At 45.3% G+C, this 24,534-nt stretch overlaps 1 protein-coding gene across 2 annotated transcripts in view; it reads right to left on the reverse strand.

Moving 5' to 3' along the window:
* Nucleotides 1–1,964: 1,964 nt before the first annotated feature.
* LOC139265651 (uncharacterized) overlaps nt 1,965–24,534 on the reverse strand; it is a 93,647-nt gene continuing 71,077 nt past the window's right edge. For both annotated transcript variants that reach the window (XM_070882834.1, XM_070882833.1), the window contains exons 14-16: nt 18,870–19,048; nt 15,256–15,347; nt 1,965–3,033 (exon numbers count right to left, since the gene is read on the reverse strand). In XM_070882834.1, coding sequence (XP_070738935.1) covers nt 2,914–3,033; nt 15,256–15,347; nt 18,870–19,048 — 391 coding nt within the window. In that variant the 3' untranslated portion in view covers nt 1,965–2,913. The remainder of the gene's footprint in view (nt 3,034–15,255; nt 15,348–18,869; nt 19,049–24,534) is intronic.

Raw genomic sequence — 24,534 nt, forward strand, 5'->3', positions numbered from 1 at the left:
ACTTTCGGTGTCTGCACATGCGCAGTTAAATCTGGAAGTTGCTGCTGTCCTGCTCCTCCACAAGCTTCGCTTCACCGGTACCTCGCCAAGAGACTCAGCAAGCACACACATGAAGGGCGTGAAGCGGGGATACTTATCCACTAAACACGGCAGAAAAAGTTAGGGCTTGTCCATTCCAGTGTAAGTGCATTCTTAATGGCATGGTGAGTCAAACTGCCCAACAACCGTTCTGGTGCTGGAAATGAACTTTTAAAAGCCTGGAGTCCCATTCCATCATATTTTAATTATTGTTGGAGTTTTTAAAAAATTTAAATAATTGATTTTTAACTTTTTTATTTCTTTCCTTTTTATCTCTCTCTAAGTCTTTATTCCATCTTGCTTTCTGTACATGATCTTACATTGAAATAAATACTCCAACGTACACTTCCTGGTTTAGACTCTGCGCGGCTCATTAAGAATTGTTCAATCTGATTGGTTAAGGAGATACAGTTGCTTGCCCTGTTCGCACAGTTCCCAGATCCCCTGTAGAGGGCTCCGTGCCAAAATGGCTCTCTAATCACCACAAGTTGCTGTGTAAAAGTCGCAGCGCAAAAGCCCACAGAAAGTCAGTGCACAAGCCTAAGTGTAATGAACGGTGAACGCCGTTCGTTCACTGCTGACTGCAAAATCTGCTCCAATAGCTTTTGTTCCTTCTCTCGTGAACCTGAAGGGCCAACACTTGCTGGTGTGCAGTGCCATAGGCCACAACAGCATTCCAGTACCCCAAGCTCGCTGGCCATTCCTTATCCGAACCTGGACAGAGAGTACTGGTATTGATAAGCTATTGAACTGTGGGGACATCAAAGCTAAAACCCAATCTTACTGGGCTTACTGAGGCTTGTGTTTTATGATATTGGCAACAGACCTGTTCTTTTAAATGCTACCACCATTCCTTAAAGACTACTGTGCAGTGAGATCACCTAGTTGGAAATAGTGACAACTTAAAAAAAAAAGTGATTCCTCTTCAGATTTTGAGTTCTTTTTATTTATATATTCTGTGGATGCACCAATGCAATAACTGAAAGATAACATGATGTTAGTTATCCCAATGCATTCAATGCAAGTGCTGTCTCCCCCAAAGTGCTTTACCCCAACGCAACATCATCCAGCCGAAGTCCCTCCTTACACTAGCGCAAGTGCATGACCTTACACACCCACCCCCCCCCACCCCACACACACACACCATAGATGGGGCATTGTGTGCGGATTGTTAACAGGCTTATTGGGTATGAAGTAAATAGTGAGTGTCGTGACTTCTGGATTTCATCCACTCCAATGATGTCCCTTGTAGGGGGTTACCTCGCTCCCCTCTGATCCCCCCACCCATGTCTCTCTCTTCCCCCCACCCCCCAGGGTCTGTCTCTCTTTCTTCCCCACCTCCTTCTCAGGACATCCTAATGCTCTTTACAGTGAATTAAATACTTTTGAAGTGTAATCTCTATTGGAGGGAAATGCGGCAGTCACTTAAAAAAAATTAATTCAAGGGATGTGGGCGTCACTGGCAAGGCAGCATTTATTACCCATCCCTAATGGTGAGCACATCATAGTCCCACAACAGCAATGAGGTAATGAGCAGGTAAGCTGTTTTAGTGATGTTCATTGAGGGATAAATATTGCCCAGGACACCAGCAGTAACTCCCCTGCTCTTCTTCAAATAGTGACATGGGATATTTTTCATCCACCCGAGAGAGCAGACAGGGCCTTGGTTTAATGTTACATCTGAACAATGGCATTTATGACAGTGCCGCACTCGCTCACTACTGCAGTAGTGTCAACATAGATTTTTGTGCTCCAGTCTCGGAGTGGGACTTGAACCCACAACCTTTGGACTCGGAGACAAGAGTGCTACCTGCTAAGCCAAACTGAAATTTAAATTAGCTCAAAAAAACAGCATATTTGACAAATACAATTAGAAGTTTCAATGCTTTAAGTAAGCACAAGTACCAATAAGATTTTAATTAAATTACAGATATTATCTGAAGTTTCTTCCTGACCTGCAGGCAGTACATAATTTCCAGGACTGACAATATATGACATACAAGCAAATCTCTCATAAATGTCAATTAATTTGAAATGCACCATTTCCGAAAACTTATACATGGAGCTCCTCGTGCTTCATCTCTTAGCAGCAAGTATTATCTTTGAAATACATTCTTAAAATTTTAAAAATAATGCCAGAGTTGATGAGGATTAAACATCTGCAAACAACATCTTGCATTTATACATGGCCTTTAAGGTAGTAAAAGGTCTCAAGTGCTTTCAGGAGTGCAAGACAAGCATCATTTAAAAATTAGGAGGCAAATCAACGGGAATTACAATCCGACTTGCAAGTTCATGTCAGAGGCACAGCAACATCTGACCAGACAAGAGTCTCCAGAAAGAGATCATTTTCAATCCAACAAGGAATTTCACACACAGCTGAAATGAGAGGCACAATATATTCTCAGTATACATGGCAGAGATGAATGAACCAGGTGAGTTCACTAACTTGAAGACATTGCACTGCAATAACTGTGCAATCCCTTGTGCAAACATTAGTTTTAAGGGATTTGCGGATATTCTGCCAATGTCGCGGAAATAGTAGCAAGTGGCAGGTAATCCTGAAATATCCTTTAAAATACAAGGTTTAACAATCAATGTCTGGCAATGTCACAGAAGGAGATTCAAGAATGGAGAAGGACTGAAAAAAGCATTGTAGCTCCCACAAACCCCAGAAGCATTTCACTTCCTTCATCGTTTAATGGTCAGATGGGGAGATGGCGAGGAGAAAGCTTGCAGTCTGCAGAATAACTGTTTGCCAAGCACATTTCTAATTTTTGCCCTTGTTTGTGAATGTTATCATTTGATTCAGGTGTCTTCCCAATTCGTTTGTTCTCACAGTGGTTTATCATTTAACTCATCGGCATCTAGGTTTTTCAAACAAGGCATTACATTGGCATTCCAAGAATCCTTCAGGCCAGGGATGATTTTAAACAACAGAAACACCAGCACTTGCTGCGTAAAAACACACAAAAAAAACATCTGATTAATCTACATCTTTACAACAGAATAGAAATACAAAATGAATTAATGTCTCCTTTATTGGCATGTCCCAATTAAAGCATATTAACAGAGAAAATAATAACAATTTTAAGCAGCGCTGTTCAAAGCAACTTCATAGGCTGATTTTTAGAGAATAAATGTTTTTTCTTTATTCACATTCACGGGATGTGGGCATTGCTGGCAAGGCCAGTATTTATTGCCTATCCCTAAATTTCCTCAACTGAGTGGCTTGCAAGGCCATTTCAGCAGGCAGTTAAGAGTCAACCACATTGCTGTGGGCCAGGCATGACATATAGGCCAGACCGGCAGATTTCCTTCCCTAAATGACAGTTGGGTTTTTCCGACAATCTGGTAGTGACACGGGGCTCAATTTTCCCCAGTGATTTGTGCCGTATTTTTGGCACGCCTCACTTTTTTTGGCCTAAATTTAAAAATCCAAGTTTCCCCAAAGATCGTGCACCAGCGTAACCCAGTTAGTTACGATTTTTTTAGGTTAGCTTTTTTTTGCGTCATGGGGGCGTAACCTGATGTCTGCGGCAGTTTTTCACAATTATGCAAGTTTGGCCAACTTACATTTCTCCGAGGACAGCGTATGTGACCACTCCCAAAAAACCTTCGGGGCACTTGAGAAAAACCAGCGCACATCAAAAAATCAGCGCAGAGAGACGCCATTGTTTTTAGGCAAAGTTTTGGGAGAGTCAAGAACACATTAAATATGCATCATCAAGCTTAAATTTTTCCAACTGAAAATGCAGAAAATGGACGTTTCATGCAATTCTTTAATAAAGTTTGGATTTTTTTTAAAAAGTGCCATGCCACAACCGAACGTCTCCAAACCGGGCTCGAGGGTCAGAGTGTCAGCTGGCAGAATCGATCCCTCACCCGGACACAGGGGCTCGGCTTGAAAAGAAGCCCGGAGCCGGGGGGGGACGGACTGTGGAAGCCGAACTGAAGGCATGAGAACCCTTACACTATTCAGCAAGCAGCATCAAATGAAGCCCGGAGGGGTGGAAGCGAACTGAAGGGATGAGAACCCTTAAACTATGCCACTATGCATCAAATGAGACGTACAGGAAGAGAAAAGGCTTCCACTCCATTAATGTGCAGCTTTTGTGTGACGACATGAATCGCATCATGTCAGTTGATGCAAGATACCCTGGGAGCACCCATGATGCATTCATCCTATGCGAGAGCGCTATATCTGCCATCTTTCAGCAGCAGCCAGAAGGGCAGAGCTGGCTGCTGGGAGACAAAGGGTACAGCCTCGCCACCTGGCTCATGTTGCCCCTACGTGTAACCCGGACGGAAGCTGACCGGGAATACAACATGTCGCACATTGCGATGCGCAGCATAATGGAGAGAACATTGGCATCTTGAAACAGCGTTTCTGATGTCTGGACCATTCCGGAGACTACTTGCAATACTTGCCTGAGATTGTCGGTCAGTTCACTGTTGTGTGCTGCATGCTGCACAACTTAGCCATCATGAGGCAGCAGCAGCTGATAGTAGAAGACCCACCTGAGGTAAGAGTGGCTGATGATGAGGAGGAAGATGCAGATGAGGAGGAGGAGGAGGAAGCCGTGCAGCTACCTGAACCTGGAGCACGACGGTGGAGGAGGGCGGGTCGTCATGCCCCTTTTAACGATTGCTTGAACCATGCGCCAGCAGCCCTTCCGTGAACGCTTTGCTGCCTGAAGGCTCAGCGGTAACTATTCCAAAATGGACCACGTTTACTGTTTGGACATGTTCCGTAATGTTGTGTTGATGGAACAAATAATGGAAAGGATTCTTCTTTACTTCAAAAAGTTGTGTTAATAATGGAACAAGTAATGGAAATGATTCAGTTATAATTTAAAATATTTTATTCAAAAGTTTAATAAACATTTGTTTGTACTTAACTTTAATAAAAATATTTTTGGATCAAACTTTAAAGTTTTCAGTTAAGATCACTTAAAAACTTTTAAGTTTGTAAATTTACATAATTTACAAAAAACTTTTAATTTGAGAACAGTTACAACAGTAACAATAATAACAGCAGCAGCAGCAAAGAAAGGCTGCACCCATCACTCCTCCACCTTTTTCTAAGACCGCTCGCTGTGCTTGGTCTTGTTGACTCCACCCCTGTCCACAGGTGGCGGCGCAGCGTTTCTCAGGTTGGTACCAAACTTAATTCTTTCGAACATCTCGGGTAATGCGCACTTCTTGATGGGGGGGGGGGGGGGGGGGGACAGGCAGTAATGTGAAAGGCCTGGTTTGGGCCTCTTCGGAGGCTGGTCTGTGGATTGGAGTGGGAGTGGCAGTTGATTCTGTCAATGAGCGCGGGGTCTGGCCTTGTTCCCTTATTGCAGCAGCTAACTCCGACATTCCCTCCCTCATGTGCCCTGACAGTGTGTCAACTACCTGCAACATTCCCTCCCTCATGTGCCCGGACAGTCTTCCCATTTCTCGTGAGTGTTGTCACATCTCCCGACAGTCACTGATGTCCAGGAGTGATCGCGTAAGGTCAATGCTCTCCGCACTCATTGCCATCATCTGAACCACATCTGTTAGATCCTGCACCTCAGGAGCTCTCCTTCCCCTCCTCACCCTGGGTGTGCCTCGCTACATCTCACTGGGATCCACAGCCTCGGAGTGTGGGAAACCATGGAATGTCCCAGCAACAATCGGACCACTCAGGAAAGTGCTTGGCACCTCAATGGGCGGCACTTGCACCTCCTCCAGAGTGAGTACAACAGTGTGGGCTTCATCCATCACTTCTCTCCAGGCAGGATCCATCAAAGCAGCAACTCTGTCTTCCAAGGATGTCAGTGGGTGCAGCTTTGCCGGGCCTCCTTCTGTTAAGAGTTCTCTCTCTTTTGTTGTGTGCCACCTTCCTCTGCAAAGATGAAAACACAACTTTTTAGAGCGGGTGCCTTTCTGCTGGGTGGGATATATATACAGCTGGTCATATTTACAATTGCAATTCCATTGAATAAATTAAAATATTACTTACACTAACTACTTGACCAAGGTCCTGCCATTTCTTTTTGTACTGACCTCCAGACATCAGGGTGGTCACCCTGGAACAGTAATCTTCTGCAAGTTGGTTCCAGCGTTTCTTCATTTCTTTTGGTGGAACTTTTATGTGACCTCTGCTAGTGTCCAGCTTGTCCCATCTGGCCTCAATCACAGTAACTGTCATGTATTCCACTGTCATTGTAACCAATGTATAAACTGACCTAAGTTGTACACCATGAGAACATAGAAACATAGAAACATAGAAAATAGGTGCAGGAGTAGGCCATTCGGCCCTTCTAGCCTGCACCGCCATTCAATGAGTTCATGGCTGAACATGCAACTTCAGTACCCCATTCCTGCTTTCTCACCATACCCCTTGATTCCCCTAGTAGTAAGGACTTCATCTAACACCTTTTTGAATATATTTAGTGAATTGGCCTCAACAACTTTCTGTGGTAGAGAATTCCACAGGTTCACCACTCTCTGGGTGAAGAAATTCCTCCTCATCTCGGTCCTAAATGGCTTCCCCCTTATCCTTAGACTGTGTCCCCTGGTTCTGGACTTCCCCAACATTGGGAACATTCTTCCTGCATCTAACCTGTCTAACCCCGTCAGAATTTTAAACGTTTCTATGAGGTCCCCTCTCATTCTTCTGAACTCCAGTCAATACAAGCCCAGTTGATCCAGTCTTTCTTGATAGGTCAGTCCCGCCATCCCGGGAATCAGTCTCGTGAACCTTCGCTGCACTCCCTTCAATAGCAAGAATGTCCTTCCTCAGGTTAGGAGACCAAAACTGTACACAATACTCCAGGTGTGGCCTCGCCAAGGCCCTGTACAATTGTAGCAACACCTCCCTGCTCCTGTACTCAAATCCCCTCGCTATGAAGGCCAACATGCCATTTGCTTTCTTAACCGCCTGCTGTACCTGCATGCCAACCTTCAATGACTGATGTACCATGACACCCAGGTCTCTTTGCACCTCCCCTTTTCCTAATCTGTCACCATTCAGATAATAGTCTGTCTCTCTGTTTTTACCACCAAAGTGGATAACCTCACATTTATCCACATTATACTTCATCTGCCATGCATTTGCCCACTCACCTAACCTATCCAAGTCACTCTGCAGCATCATAGCATCCTCCTCGCAGCTCACACTGCCACCCAACTTAGTGTCATCCGCAAATTTGGAGATACTACATTTAATCCCCTCATCTAAATCATTAATGTACAGTGTAAACAGCTGGAGCCCCAGCACAGAACCTTACGGTACCCCACTAGTCACTGCCTGCCATTCTGAAAAGTCCCCATTTACTCCTACTCTTTGCTTCCTGTCTGACAACCAGTTCTCAATCCATGTCAGCACACTACCCCCAATCCCATGTGCTTTAACTTTGCACATTAATCTCTTGTGTGGGACCTTGTCGAAAGCCTTCTGAAAGTCCAAATATACCACATCAACTGGTTCTCCCTTGTCCACTCTACTGGAAACATCCTCAACAAATTCCAGAAGATTTGTCAAGCATGATTTCCCTTTCACAAATCCATGCTGACTTGGACCTATCATATTACCGCTTTCCAAATGCACTGCTATGACATCCTTAATAACTGATTCCATCATTTTACCCACTACCGATGTCAGGCTGACCGGTCTATAATTCCCTGTTTTCTCTCTCCCTCCTTTTTTAAAAAGTGGGGTTACATTGGCTACCCTCCACTCCATAGGAACTGATCCAGAGTCAATGGAATGTTGGAAAATGACTGTCAATGCATCCGCTATTTCCAAGGCCACCTCCTTAAGTACTCTGGGATGCAGTCCATCAGGCCCTGGGGATTTATCGGCCTTCAATCCCATCAATTTCCCCAACACAATTTCCCGACTAATAAGGATTTCCCTCAGTTCCTCCTCCTTACTAGACCCTCCGACCCCTTTTATATCCGGAAGGTTGTTTGTGTCCTCCTCAGTGAATACCGAACCAAAGTACTTGTTCAATTGGTCCGCCATTTCTTTGTTCCCCGTTATGACTTCCCCTGATTCTGACTGCAGAGGACCTACGTTTGTCTTTACTAACCTTTTTCTCTTTACATATCGATAGAAACTTTTGCAATCCGTCTTAATGTTCCCTGCAAGCTTCTTCTCGTACTCCATTTTCCCTGCCCTAATCAAACCCTTTGTCCTCCTCTGCTGAGTTCTAAATTTCTCCCAGTCCCCGGGTTCGCTGCTATTTCTGGCCAATTTGTATGCCACTTCCTTGGCTTCAATGCTATCCCTGATTTCCCTTGATAGCCACGGTTGAGCCACCTTCCCTTTTTTATTTTTACACCAGACAGGAATGTACAATTGTTGTAGTTCATCCATGCGGTCTCTAAACATTGACCACTAGGTGGTGAACTTGTGGGAGACACTCCTAACCTGGACTTTCAGGTATAAAAGGGGAAGCTCCACCCACCTTCATCACTTGAGTGCTGGCTAATAAAGGTTACTGGTCACAGAGTGACCTTCTCTCAAGTATGGGCCTCGTGTGCATTCATACTGTATAGTAAGGACATATTATTGGCGACGAGAAACTGGGATTTAAACCACGCGAGCATGGCCACTAGCAGCACAGACAAGAGGTACTGTGTTGGTGATGATTGGGACGATTTTATTGACAGACTACAGCAAAGTTTTGTCACCAAGAAATTGTTGGGACAGGAGTCGGCCAACAAACGCAGGGCTCATCTCCTGATGGTTTGGACGTACTCCCTGATGAAGGACCTTCCAGCGCCAGAGAAGCCGGCGGACAAAACTTTTAAAGAGCTCAGTAAGTTGATCGGGGAATACTTTAAACCGGCGAGTAGCATGCACATGGCAAGACAATGGTTTTACACACACCGGCGGCGAGAAGGGCAAAGCGTTCCAGACTTCGTGGCAGACCTTCGGCGACTGGCGAGCCTATGTAAGTTCCCAGAGGCATGCAGAGTGGAGATGCTGTGAGACTTTTTTATTGAGAGCATTGGGCACGCTGGGGTCTTCAGGAAACTGATTGAGACCAAAGACTTGACCCTGGAAATGGCGGCTTTGATGGCCCAGACATTTATCTCAGGGGAGGAACAGACCAGAATGATGTTTGACAAAAATCTTGGCTTAAATGCAGCAACTGGACAGGGAGCCAACATTGTTTACGTGGGACACAGTTCTCCAGGCAGGCTGGGGCACTCGGACATGCCCGAGCATGTAGTCGAACCCAAAGGGGGAATTCAACAGAGACAATTGTTAGCTGAATGGTGATTCATGCCATCGCAAGGGACAATGCAGCCATTAACTGGGCTATCAACACTGTTAATAGTGCGCTTAAGGACAGTTACAGAGACAGTCAGAGACGATCAACTGGTAATGGACCTTTTGTTTCCAACAACGGCTCATGCTGGAGGTGTGGAGGCAAACAACCAGCCAGAGTTTTCAGGTATCAGCAATATACTGCAGAAACTGCAACGTCAGCGGTTACTTGACTCGTATAGAAACATAGAAACATAGAAAATAGGTGCAGGAGTAGGCCATTCGGCCCTTCTAGCCTGCACCGCCATTCAATGAGTTCATGGCTGAACATTCAACTTCAGTACCCCATTCCTGCTTTCTCGCCATACCCCTTGATCCCCCTAGTAGTAAGGACCTCATCTAACTCCTTTTTGAATATATTTAGTGAATTGGCCTCAACAACTTTCTGTGGTAGAGAATTCCACAGGTTCACCACTCTCTGGGTGAAGAAGTTCCTCCGCATCTCGGTCCTAAATGGCTTACCCCTTATCCTTAGACTGTATGTACAGGAAGTCTGCAGCCTGGTTGATGTACGGGCCCAATGTAAGCCCTATGAGGCAAAATGAACACTGGGGAAATCGCTGGAAGCTGAAGTTCAGCGAGTTCCTGTGGAACACATATACAGTTCATACACCAGGACGCCACCGATAATGATGAAAGTGCTCCTCAATGGCATCCCAGTATCAATGGGGCTAGACACAGGGGCAAGCCAGTCCCTGATGAGTATCAAACAGTTCGACAAGTTGTGGGTGTCCAAGGCCAGGAGGCCAAAATTATTGCCGATTGACGCACAGCTACGGACATACACAAAGGAGATCATTCCAGTGCTAGGCAGCGCCACGGTAGTCGTGACCCACAAAGGTTCGGAGAACAGATTGCCACTCTGGATTATCCCGGGGGATGGTCCCGCACTACTGGGGAGGAGTTATCTTACTGTCATGAACTGGAAATGGGGCGATGTCATAGAAACATAGAAAATACGTGCAGGAGTAGGCCATTCAGCCCTTCTAGCCTGCACCGCCATTCAATGAGTTCATGACAATGCAATTTCTTCTGTGGAGCAAGTATCATGCTCACAGGTCCTGGACAAATTTGACTCATTATTTCAACCCAGCATTGGCACTTTCATGGAGACCAAGGTAGTGATTCACATAAACCCGGATGCCAGGCCAGTACACCACAAGGCCAGAGTGGTGCCGTACGTGATGCGGGAAAAGATGGAAGGCGAATTGGACCGCCTGCTGAGGGAAGGCATCATCTCACCAGTCGAATTCAGTGACTGGGCGAGCCCGATTGTGCCGGTGATCAAGGCCGGACGGGTCGGTCAGGATATGTGGTGATTACAAGGCCACTATCAATCGTGTGTCACTCCAAGACCAGTACCCACTACGGAGAGCGGAGGATCTCTTTGCGACGCTATCCGGTGGCAAACTTTTTTCAAAATTGGACCTGACCTCAGCTTACATGACCCAGGAGCTGGCAAGTGAGTGGAAGAAGCTGACCACCATCACGACACACAAGGGGTTGTTTGAGTACAACAGATGTCCGTTCGGGTTTCGCTCGGCCACCACGATCTTTCAACGAAACATGGAAAGCCTCCTCAAGTCGATTCCAAGGACGATGGTTTTTCAAGACGACATCCTCATCACGGGTTGCAATACTGAAGAACACCTCCACAACCTGGAGGAGGTGCTACGCAGACTGGACTGGGTAGGTCTGCGACTGAAAAAGGCGAAGTGTGTCTTCCTAGCCCCAGAGGTAGAATTCCTGGGGATGAGGGTAGCAGCAGACGGGATCAGACCTACTGCGTCCAAAACGGAAGCGATCCAGAGAGCACCCAGACCCCGTAACACGATGGAGCTGCATTCGTTCCTGGGGCTCTTGAACTATTTTGGTAACTTTCTTCCCAAATTGAGCACGCTGTTATATGTGCTCCTACGCAAAGGTCGTGATTGGGTCTGGGGGGGGGCAGCCAGGAAAGGACTTTTGATAGAGCACACAATTTGTTATGCTCCAACAATCTGTTAATGCTATATGACCCATGTAAGAAATTTGTTTTAACACGTGATGCGTCGTCCTATGGGGTCAGGTGTGTGTTGCAGCATGTTAATGCCAAGGGTCAGTTACAGCCGGTAGCTTATGCCTCCAGAGGTCTGTCCCAGGCAGAAAGAGGCTACAGGATGGTAGAAAAGGAAGCACTTGCATGTGTATATGCAGTAAAAAAAATGCACCAGTACCTGTTTGGCAGGAAATTTGAGCTGGAGACAGATCACAAACCCCTAACGTCCCTTTTGGCCGACAACAAGGCCATAAATGCAAATGCGTCGGCCCGCATACAGAGGTGGGCACTCACATTAGCCGCCTGTGAGTAAACAATTCGGCACAGACCGGGCACTGAAAACTGCGCCGATGCACTCAGCAGACTCCCACTAGCCACCACTGAGGTGCTGAGATGGTCATGGTTGTTGAAGCTTTCAAAAGCGAAGGTTCACCCGTGACAGCCCGTCAGATCAAAGTCTGGACAAAGAGACCCGCTACTGTCTTTAGTCAAGAAATGTATCTTGAATAGGGACTGGGCAGCCACGTACGGGGCATGCCCTGAGGAATTTAAACCATTTCACAGGCGCAAGGATGAACTCTCGATTCAGGCCGATTGCCTACTATGGGGAAACTGAGTAGTCATGCCCCAGATGGGCAGAGAGGTGTTCATCAGAGAACTCCACAATGAGCACCCGGGCATTGTCATGATGAAGGCAATTGCCAGGTCACACGTTTGGTGGCCAGGGATAGATGCAGACCTGGAACTTTGTGTTCGCAGGTGCAACACATGTGCCCAGCTGGGCAATGCGCCCAGGGAAGCCCCCCTTAGCCCCTGGTCCCGGCCCGCCAAGCCATGGTCACGCATCCATGTGGACTACGCATGTTCTTTCATGGGAAAAATGTTTTTGGTTGTAGTTGACGCCTATTCCAAATGGATCGAGTGTGACATTCTTAATTCAAGCACATCCTCTGCCACGGTAGAAAGTCTATGGGCAATGTTCACCGCCCATGGTCTACCAGACGTCTTGGTCAGCGACAATGGCCAGTGCTTTACAAGCATTGAATTCCAGGACTTCATGGCAGGAAATGGCATCAACTATGTCAGAACGGCACCGTTCAAGCCGGCCTCAAACAGCCAGGCGGAACGAGCAGTGCAGATAATCAAACGGGATGCTCAGAATCTAAGGGGGTTCCCTACAAAGCCGCTTATCATGCCTCCTTTTGGCCAATAGATCCCGACCACACTCACTCACAGGGGTTCCACCCGCAGAGCTACTAATGAAAAAGACGCTCAAAACCAGGTTATCCCTTATACACCCCACCATGAAAGAAATTGTTGGGAGTAGGTGCCAGTTACAATGTGACTACCATGACAGGAATGCGAGGGCGCAATGTATTGATATCAATGACCCTGTCTTTGTCCTCAACTACGCTGCAGGGCCCAAATAGCTCGCAGGCACTGTGGTTGCCAAAGAGGGGAATAGGATTCTGGTAGTTAAACTTACCAATGGACAAATCTGCCGCAAACACGTGGATCAAACAAAAAGGAGGTTCAGCAACTCCATAGAAGAAGCAGAGGAAGAACACGATGTGGAGTTCATTCCACCACAGGTGACCGAACACTGGAACCAAGTGGAGGAGAACCCAGTCACGGTGGGCAGTCCGGACAGGCCTGAGGCACCGCAAACAGCAGACACTCAGGCCAGCGCCCAACAACCGGAACCCCAACTCAGATGCTCTACAAGGGAGCATAAACCACCAGAGAGACTTAACCTGTGATCCCACTAAGATTTTGGGGGGGGGGGTGATGTCATGTATTCCACTGTCATTGTAACCCATGTATAAACTGACCTAAGTTGTACACCGTGAGAACATTGACCACTAGGTGGTGAACTTGTGGGAGACACTCCTAACCTGGACTTTCAGGTATAAAAGGGGAAGCTCCACCCACTTTCATCACTTGAGTGCTGGCTAATAAAGGTTACTGGTCACAGAGTGACCTTCTCTCAAGTATGGGCCTCGTGTGCATTTATACTGTATAGTAAGGACATATTAGTAACTAGTGCCTCCACTTCATCCTATAAGAAATGCTTGGTCCTGGAGCCGTGTTGCATCTTGTATTGTAGCTCTGATTTTTCCACTGAGAATTAAAGTTCTCACACACAACTGACTCTTTAAAAATGGCCGAAAGCAGTCCGGGAGCTGTACTGGCCATGCGGACCCATAGCAGTCATGTCAAAAACGTCCTTTTTTTTTCTGCGCAGGCATGGGGGTGGGGGCGGGGGGGGCGGATCAATTTTTTGGTGCAGACATTAGGCTCCACCACCCCGAAGCTACAGGACAGGCTGCGCGGCGCCAATTTCAATAAATAGATTGGAGAAACCCGCTAGTTATTTTTTTGTAGTAATTGGGGCCAAAAAAAAAACAGGCATAACTCTGGCAATACGGCAAAAAATGGTATTGGGGAAAATTGAGCCCCAGATGGTCACCATTACTGATACTAGCTTTTTAATTTCAGATTTATTTAGTTAACTGAATTTAAATTCCCCAGCTGGTGGGATTTGAACTCACATCACCAGATTAATAGTCCAGGCCTCTGGATTACTAGTCCAGTAACATAACCACTATGCTACCATTCTGCTGTTATATGGTTAGTATGATGCTGTAATAAATGCACCTTAGGGATAAGCCTATGGAACTCAGAGTCCAAATGAAAATCGCTAGGGAGACAATGGGTTCACAATAGATTTCATGGAATCTCAACTGAGTAAAAAAAAATGTAAGATAAAAATCTTCTCCTGTTCAACATTTAGCTTCCTGTGGTCGAAACAGGACTCAACATGTGCCATAGAGCATTTGAGAGATAGGATGAGAAACAGATGTGTTGGGACCCAACAGTCTTTGATTTCTAAAAATTCTAATATTAACAAAAGAAATGTTAAACTTTCAACACTGTTACATATCGCAGTCAACCATTAATCTCCTGAGAGAAAATTCTGTAATAAATACTTCCCAATCCACACAGGTAATCATGTAAATCCTAAACAACACTCGTCCATACTTACATCTCTACCTTTCAGCCTTGAGTTACTGTGCTTGTTACAGTATTCCCAATCCCCTCCCTCTACCGGAGAGGCACTTGTTAGCCCATTCAATCTATTTTGCTTTGCTCTTGATTTGAGCCAAGTTGTAAAGGACTGTGAGTTTGCTGAAATTAATCTCGGTTATACTTTGCAATACCTCCAGGGTCAATGATTTTTAATTCAAGAATACAGTAAGTTTTTGAATTGATAGAAAAAATGATCACAAAGGAGATGGCAAAAGAGAGAAGGGAAGGGGGGAAATTGCATTTTAGCAGTTTTCATGACGAAAATGTGTCCCAAAGTGCTTCACAGTCAATTAATTACTTTTGAAGTAGTCACTGTTGAAATGTGGAAAATGCAGCAGCCAATTTGTGCACAGCAAGCTTCCACAAATAGCAATGAGATAAATACCAGATAATCTGTTTTAGGGATGCTGGCTAAGGGATAAATATTGGCCAGGACACCGGGGATAACTCCTCTGCTCTGTTTCGAAATAGTACTATGGGATCTTTTATGTCCACCTGTGAGGTTTAACATCTCATCTGAAATACAGCACCTCCGACAGTGCAGCACTCCCTCAGTAATGCTATGGAGTGTCAGGCTAGATTTTTTGTGTGCTCAAGTCTCTGGAGTGGGGACTTGAACCGACAACTGAGCCACGGCTGACAATCAAATTTAGCATGAAACAACAGTTTGAAGCTGTCCCGGTCAAAAACGACATGTTGTGCAAGAAACTATGGAACATTTTGTGGTACTTACATATACAAGTCTCTTATTGGTTTCTGCATCTTGAAATATGCGAAACAAAATTCTGGCATTGTCCTTTCCATGGGGAAGTAAACGGAAGAGAACTGAAAGAAAACAAAACACTGGTAAAGCTCAACCTGTTGACCTCGACTCGGTAAGGAAAAGGTCGCTCCAATATCACAATTTCATTATGATACGGAGCTCATTTTTTTTTGTATTTTTGTTACAAAAAACTCCCAATTTGTAATTCACAGGGCCAGATAAGGCCGTGCAACAACATTGCTGTGGAGAGCGCGAGCAGGAATTGTAAAGAGATTAGTAAATAGATTGAGCCCACAGTAATGGTCAATCGCCACAGTGCAGTGACAGAGCGGGCTGAATCTTAAACCCCAAAAACTGGCGGGTCGGGTTCGGGGGAGATGTTAAAACTTAAAAGAAAATCTCAAACCCGACCCCAACCCACCCACTTCTGGGTTTAATGGAGGCAGGGCAAAGGGGTGGACAGCCAACCCCCGTTCCCAGGAGGCAAGTTGGCCAATTAACTATTTTGATGAGACTGGCAGCCTCAGATTTATCCTGCCTCGGGAAACACGGCAGCTCAAGGGAGAAGAGGGCAGCTTCTGGGAAATAGATAAGTGCTTCCCCCAAGGCACCCCAAACTCCTCCCCAAATAATCCCCATTCCCCGAGGTTGGGAAAAGGCTCCACCCTCGGGGTCAAGGGTCACGTCCTCTGCCACCCCCCCCCCCCCAACCACCCAAGGACAGGATTAGACCCCCACCCCACTAGCAGCAGCAGGTAACTTACCTGCGGCCTCCTCTGGAGTGCTCCCCGCCCAACTGGAAGCCAAGCCCGTCAATCAGGCTGACTTCTGGGCAGGGATCCAGTCAAAGCAAAACCACGCATGGTGTGAAGTCAAAACTCCACAGCATGCGGGTAAACCTGAACCTGCAGGTTTTCCAACAGAAACTCCACCATGATAAACTGATCAGCCCTATAATAACCCGCTGAAGGCACTTCTCAGCCTTCTGCCAATTCTCGACTGTCCCTGTATCTTCAATTCTTCCTTGGCAGAGGGAGCAGTATGAGGAAGACTGAGTGAAGAACTTGAGTCCTACCACACAGCAATGCACCGAGTCCATCCAATAATCAGGGGTCCCTGGGCTGCATCAACAATTTGAGAATTTTAACAGATAAAATGAATCAGCTATGCAGCTACACTAGAAACTGATACCTGGCCTGCGCCAATAGTTTAGCAGGTTAAGGCACCGAACACGTGACAAAAATGGTCTGTCTGAATTTTTATCTTGTATTTTATTGTATTGCTACAACAGAATACGAGGGGTCACAATGTACTGATCTAGCAAAAAGCCATGAGCTCAGAGACCAGGCCGGCTGCCTTCACAAGGTGGAATACTTTACTGAAAATGCCATAGGAGGTTGAAGGTGCTAATTAGGCCATATAGGCAAGACAATCTCAACCTGCATTTATATAGCGCCTTTAACATAATAAAATGTCCCAAGGCGCTTCACAGGAGCGATTATCAAACAAAATTTGACACTGAGCTACTTAAGGGGATATAGCAATGAATCAATATCCCATAAAAATAAATTGCATATATATATAAAGCATGTATAACACATTTTATATTATTTGGTTGTCCCAAAGCAGTTCACCACCAATTACAACAACAACTTGTATTTATATCGTGCCTTTAACATAATGAAATATCCCAAGGCGCACATAAGGAGAAATTAGGGCAGGTTACCAAAAGCTTGGTCAAAGAGATAAGTTTAAAGGAATGTCTTAAAGGAGGAAAGAGGTGTAGAGGGGCGGAGAGGACTAGGCAGGGAATCCAAGAGCTTAGGGTCTAGGCAATAGAAGAAATAGGAAATAGGAGCAGGAGTAGGCCATTTGGCCCCTCGAGCCTGCTCCGCCATTCAATAAGATCATGGCTGATCTGATCTTGGCCTCAACTCCACTTTCCTGCCCCCTCCCTATACCCCTTGACTCTCCTGGCACAGCCACCGATGGTTGAATGATTACAATCAGGGATGCTCAAGAGGACAGAATTAGAGGAGCGCAGATATCTAAGGAGGTTGTGGGAGTGGAAGAGATTACAGAGATAGGGAGGGGCAAGGCCATGGGAGGGATTTGAAAACAAAGATAAGAATTTTGAAATCAAGGTGTTGCTTAACCAGGAGCCAATGTAGGTCAGCGAGCACAGGGGTGATGGGTGAATGGAACTGCCAATTTGTGCACAGCCAGCTTCCACAAACAGCAGTGAGACAAATGACCAGATAATGTGTTTAATAATGTTGGTTGAGGAACAAATATAAGAATATAAGAACATAAGAAGTAGGAACAGGAGTAGGCCATATGGCCCCTCGAGCCTGCTCCGCCATTCAACATCATGGCTGATCTGATCATGGACTCAGCTCCACTTCCCCGCCCGCTCCCCATAACCCTTTATCAGTTAAGAAACTGTCTATTTCTGTCTTAAATTTATTCAATATCCCAGCTTCCACAGCTCTCCGAGGCAGCAAATTCCACAGATTTACAACCCTCAGAGAAGAAATTTCTCCTCATCTGTTTTAAATGGGTTTTATTTATCACAAATAATCTACATCAATGAAGGACAATTATTCAGATTATTTAGGTATGAGAGGTATCGTGTGATATGATATTTCCTAGACAGCAAGCCCAATTAGATGGACTGCAATGGTCTTTTCTGGTCATGTACATGTGCCCATCTACTTCCTGGAATGGCAGTTTTACTTGATGCCTCTGATCAAAATTGTTACTGGCTTCAAATATGATCAGTATGCACTAATGGCACTTGGCAGTGGGGTATCATTCCATTATGGGTCTGACTATGTTGCCGGTTTGATCTCTCAGCCTGTCCGTACAAGCCAGTGATTCAATTTTGCGACAGCTGTATCAACCTCTTCCCCAACATTGAAAGGTCCCAGGCCAATTGGCAAAGTTGCAGCGATGATTCAATTTCCAACACTGCTGAATCAGCCCCATAGTATAGAGAGAGATTTTTGATAGCAGGGAAACTGGCCCATAATCAGATAGTGTCCTTGGTGCATCAGGCAAGAACCATTGGCTCCAAGACCAATGAGGTAATATTGACTCATTTTAATGCCTGTTTAAATAATTCATCCCACTCTTAATGTTCAGAAATAAAGTAACAAATATTTATACGAACAAAAGATGTAGTTTTTTTTTCCACCAGTCAATCATATGAAAATGACGGGCGGAAAACGATCAGCAGGTCCATCAAGCCTGCCCCACACTCATGATGGCCGCAGCATTTCCTACCCCCATCCCCAACTCCCAGGGGAGGCTATGTCGCCACCTGAGACAGGCAAAAAGACAGTGAAAAATCCAGGGCCAATAAGGGAAAATTCCTCTTTGACCCCCTCAGTCTAGATCATCGCATTGACCATGAGTAATTAACAAGAGAATGTTATGTTGTGATTTAATTCAACTGCAAGATTGGTAGCATCTTGGAGAAGGTCAGGGGCTTTCTCCCTTGGTCAAGAAAGAGGTTGAATAGGAGGATTTGAACAAAGGGGGTGGGGGGGGGAACGGGACAGTTCTGGATCACTGAACTTTACCTGTTGCGTTCTGCAGTAATTTTTCAGCTTTTTCTTTAGCAGACGTCTTTTCTTCATTTGATCTTTCTGGCGGTGGCTCTGCAGGCTTTCCATTAGGCCACAAAATCTCCCTGAGACAGTCAATGTACACAGACATCTGTTCTTTACTGAAGAACTGGTTTAGCTTTTTCTCTAAAAAGCTATAAAAGAAATACAATTCGATGCGTCAATAAATTAACTCACCCAGAGAGAGTCAGGGCAAAAAAGTTGAAACTACAGTTTAATCAACAAAAGAGTAGACACATTAGGACCGAAGTTGCCCCATGCCCGGTATTGGGGCGTGCAGATCGAATAATCCGGAAATGTAGCACCCAGCGAGACGGGTGGCTAAATCTCCTGGAATTGGCCTCTTTTTTAAAAAAAATTTAAAATTGTTGGGGGCTAGAACATTGTTGCGACGCTCAGCACATCAGCGCTGCACTGATGATGTCACCATGGATGTGCCACTTCATGCTGACACGTCACAACGTCCCTCCCCTTCTTTTAAAGGGGAGGACCGCTGCGAGTTCTGCGGCCACTTTAGTGGCGCCCACTGGGCCACCAGGGAGGGTTTCTGCCGGGCCAGCAGCCTGGCACCCAGGAGAGGGTAGCAGTCGGCCCGGCTGAACCTGCGGCCGCCATTGTCGTGCCGACTGCAAAGTCGGCCAACCAAAAAATAAATGGCGGCCACAATGCAAACCCGTTTTTCGCCGCCGGCATCCAGGCAGGTCGCTTCCGACATCTTCGCCCAAACAAAATTACCCCTCTCAAGGCGCTGACGGGCCTTTGAGAGGGGCAATTTTGGCCCCATTGCGTTGCTAGGTATAGTCCTTACAGGAGTTTGCCTACTTTGAACATTTGGATAGGTTTTGTCTCTACATGTGACTTTATTTAGGATGCACATATTTTCATCTGCTTTATTATAACAGCTTTAGTTCATTCAGTTCCACTAATTAGGGAAAAGTTAATGTGACATAACTAGTAGCTGGAAATACATCTCACCATGAAACCTAGCATTTACATTTAAAATGCATCACCCACAATTACAGAGTTATATTAGTTTAATTCCAGAATCCCCCAAAAATAAATATATTTAAAGCTACACAACAGAAAAACACACAGGGCTTTCATTTTTTATTTTGAATGAAGTGAAATTATTAAGCTTGCTTATTTCAAGAATGTTTTTTGTGAAGAAATTGACATGAATACTGTTATGTATGTAAACATTATAACTGTGTAAGACTTGCCACCAGAGGGCGCACCTGTTGGAGGCCCAAGGGTCACCTGCACACCTCATGCAAGCGAGTATAAAAGGTCGTCTGCCATGCTGCTTTGGCACTCTGGAGTTTTACGAAAGAGACTAAGGTCACATCAGTTTTAGCTCACAGTACTCAGTCTTGTGGAGTTATTCTAAACATAACAAATACTAATGTTGTTGTTAAAATGTAAAAGTTCATCAAATATAGACCATCAAAACTGGAGCAGAACTTCAATTTCACTGCACCAACATCTACTCCAGTTATTTAAACACTGAATTCAAATCATCAATCTCATTTTATAGCGCAATCTATCTTTGCCAAGGAATTGCATTTGAAAATAGAATTATATAGTATCTTGAAGTCGGGGACCATTTTGCATATTCCAAGGTTGCTTTTCATTTTATCCTCCTGCGATGTGGAGAATGACTCCGTGACTAGCCTTTTGTTTTTCCTACCTCCCTCTGTTAGGAGGTGTTCAGCCTCCTTTGGGACCTCCCGTGACTGAGAGTGGACACACACCGTTAAAGGATTTGCAAGCACAAATCTTATGGGCTATAATTTGCTGTCAAAATAGCGGTGAGGCTAATGACGCTCGTCGTTATTTATGCGCAAATGGTGCAACAACTTCAGACGAGGGGCCGATGCGTGGTTAGAGGCGGAAACCCAGATGTTGCTGTCGGAGATACGCTGCTCCGCCGTTAGTTTCGCAAAAACAGCATCTCGCTGTCTGCCTCACTATTGAAATGCATTGAGTGATGTGAAGTTGCTGTATATGTGCGGTAGATATGAACTAAACTCGCTGCAGAAAGTTGGAGCTGGTCTGAAGTAACGCAAGGAGCCTGTCTTGGAACCATTTACGGGGCACGTATATTTAATTATGCCTGGAATGGCTGTCAGAGATTCGTTTAACAATGTGCTAAGTGTTACTTACTGCCAATCAGCCTCTGTGGCATTGTGTGGAGTTTCATTCCTTCAGCTTTTAATTGTTGTGGGAGATTTTAAAAGTGTAAAATTTTAAATTTAAACGTTTTAAAAAAATGTTTCCTTTCTGTATCTTTTTATCTGGGCTAGAATTTCCTATCAGCCCGCCAGCGCCCGATTGCCGCCCAAAAGTCCGCTAAGGCTGGGAAGATTATTGCCGGCGAAAACTTCCCTCAAAAAATGTAAATATCCGCTGAGTGAAAAACATGGGCCTTGCACCCCCATTCTGGGCAAAAGAGTGAAATTTAGGGTCGATTGGGTGGTTCCTAAGCAAAATGGTCGATAAATTAAAAAAATCTATAAAAATTTATCCCAAGGCTGCAGGTTGGGCCTAACAGCAGAAAAACAATAAAAATAACGTTTCAAAAAACATCATCTACAAAATCAAAAGAACATTCCCAAGACACTTTTAAACTAAATCACCACAACAAATATTTAAAATAATTAGTAAAAATCCAATCACTAACCTTTTTCTTGGAGAGCTACTCACCTACCCCCCAACTACACTGATCCTCGTGGGCGGTTAAAAAAAAAAACGTACTTATGGGCCACCGCTGACCCAAATATCGCGCCAGGGCGATCTCGAAACTGCCGGCGTAACTCAGGTAAGGAATTTCTCGCTTACCTGATTACCGCCCATAATGGCCAATACCGCCCAGAAATCGGGCGGTAAGCCATAGGAAATTCTGGCCTGCTGTCTCTTAATCCAATCTAGTTCCCTCTCTTTATTTCTCTATGTACCTGATTTGACATTGAATTCACCCATTCTAATTTACACTTCCTTCTCAGTCCTTGCGCTGTTAATTTCACAATCCTTCAATCTGATTGGTTAAGGAGATGCGCAGCTGTTTCCCGCGTTGCGACGTTATCAGCTCGCACTTTCAGCAACATTCCCCACAAAATATCGCCATTAAATGGGCACGGGCAAATTTAATTAACAGCAGACAGTATTTGCCACAGCAAATGATGGCCCTGTATCGCGCACAGCACATTGGAGCTCTGACATGGTGGATCACTGAGTCATAGAAACATAGAAACAGAGAAAATAGGTGCAGGAGTAGGCCATTCAGCCCTTCGAGCCTGCACCGCCATTCAATGAGTTCATGGCTGAACATGCAACCTCAGCACCCCATTCCTGCTTTCTCACCATACCCCTTGATCCCCCTAGTAGTCAGGGCTACATCTAACTCCTTTTTGAATATATTTAGTGAATTGGCCTCAACAACTTTCTGTGGTAGAGAATTCCACAGGTTCACCACTCTCTGGGTGAAGAAGTTTCTCCTCATCTCAGTCCTAAATGGCTTACCCCTTATCCTTAGACTGTGACCCCTGGTTGTGGACTTCCCCAACATTGGGAACATTCTTCCTGCATCTAACCTGTCGAAGCCCGTCAGAATTTTAAACGTTTCTATGAGATCCCCTCTCATTCTTCTGAACTCCAGTGAATACAAGCCCAGTTGATCCAGTCTTTCTTGATATGTCAGTCCCGCCATCCCGGGAATCAGTCTCGTGAACCTTCGCTGCACTCCCTCAATAGCAAGAATGTCCTTCCTCAAGTTAGGAGACCAAAACTGTACACAATACTCCAGGGTGTGGCCTCACCAAGGCCCTGTACAACTGTAACAATACCTCCCTGCCCCTGTACTCAAATCCCCTCGCTATGAAGGCCAACATGCCATTTGCTTTCTTAACCGCCTGCTGTACCTGCATGCCAACCTTCAATGAGTGATGTACCATGACACCCAGGTCTCGTTGCACCTCCCCTTTTCCTAATCTGTCACCATTCAGATAATAGTCTGTCTCTCTGTTTTTACCACCAAAGTGGATAACCTCACATTTATCCACATTATACTTCATGTGCCATGCATTTGCCCTCTCACCTAACCTGTCCAAGTCACTCTGCAGCATCATAGCATCCTCCTCGCAGCTCACACTGCCACCCAACTTAGTGTCATCCGCAAATTTGGAGATACTACATTTAATCCCCTCGTCTAAATCATTAATGTACAATGTAAACAGCTGGGGCCCCAGCACAGAACCTTGCGGTACCCCACTAGTCACTGCCTGCCATTCTGAAAAGTACCCATTTACTCCTACTCTCTGCTTCCTGTCTGACAACCAGTTCTCAATCCACATCAGCACACTGCCCCCAATCCCATGTGCTTTAACTTTGCACATTAATCTCTTGTGTGGGACCTTGTCGAAAGCCTTCTGAAAGTCCAAATATACCACATCAACTGGTTCTCCCTTGTCCACTCTACTGGAAACATCCTCAAAAAATTCCAGAAGATTTGTCAAGCATGATTTCCCTTTTACAAATCCATGCTGACTTGGACCTATCATGTCACCTCTTTCCAAATGTGCTGCTATGACATCCTTAATAATTGATTCCATCACTTTACCCACTACCGATGTCAGGCTGACCGGTCTATAATTCCCTGTTTTCTCTCTCCTTCCTTTTTTAAAAAGTGGGGTTACATTGGCTACCCTCCACTCGATAGGAACTGATCCAGAGTCTATGGAATGTTGGAAAATGACTGTTAATGCATCCACTATTTCCAAGGCCACCTCCTTAAGTACTCTGGGATGCAGTCCATCAGGCCCTGGTGATTTATCGGCCTTCAATCCCATCAATTTCCCCAACACAATTTCCCGACTAATAAGGATTTCCCTCAGTTCCTCCTTCTTACTAGACCCTCTGACCCCTTTTATATCCGGAAGGTTGTTTGTGTCCTCCTTAGTGAATACTGAACCAAAGTACTTGTTCAATTGGTCTGCCATTTCTTTGTTCCCCATTATGACTTCCCCTGATTCTGACTGCAGGGGACCTACATTTGTCTTTACTAACCTTTTTCTTTTTACATATCTATAGAAACTTTTGCAGTCTGTCTTGATGTTCCCTGCAAGCTTCCTCTCGTACTCTATTTTCCCTGCCCTAATCAAACCCTTTGTCTTCCTCTGCTGAGTTCTAAATTTCTCCCAGTCCCCAGGTTCGCTGCTATTTCTGGCCAATTTGTATGCCACTTCGTTGGCTTTAATACTATCCCTGATTTCGCTTGATAGCCACGGTTGAGCCATCTTCCCTTTTTTATTTTTACGCCAGACAGGGATGTACAATTGTTGTAGTTCATCCATGCGGTCTCTAAATGTCTGCCATTGCCCATCCACTGTCAACCCCTTAAGTATCATTCGCCAATCTATCCTTGCCAATTCACGCCTCATACCTTCAAAGTTACCCTTCTTTAAGTTCTGGACCATGGTCTCTGAATTAACTGTTTCATTCTCCATCCTAATGTAGAATTCCACCATATTATGGTCACTCTGCCCCAAGGGGCCTCGCACAACGAGATTGCTAATTAATCCTCTCTCATTACACAACACCCAGTCGAAGATTGCCTCCCCCCTAG

Source organism: Pristiophorus japonicus, chromosome 6 (assembly GCF_044704955.1).
Source record: "Pristiophorus japonicus isolate sPriJap1 chromosome 6, sPriJap1.hap1, whole genome shotgun sequence".
Lineage (NCBI taxonomy): Eukaryota > Metazoa > Chordata > Chondrichthyes > Pristiophoridae > Pristiophorus > Pristiophorus japonicus.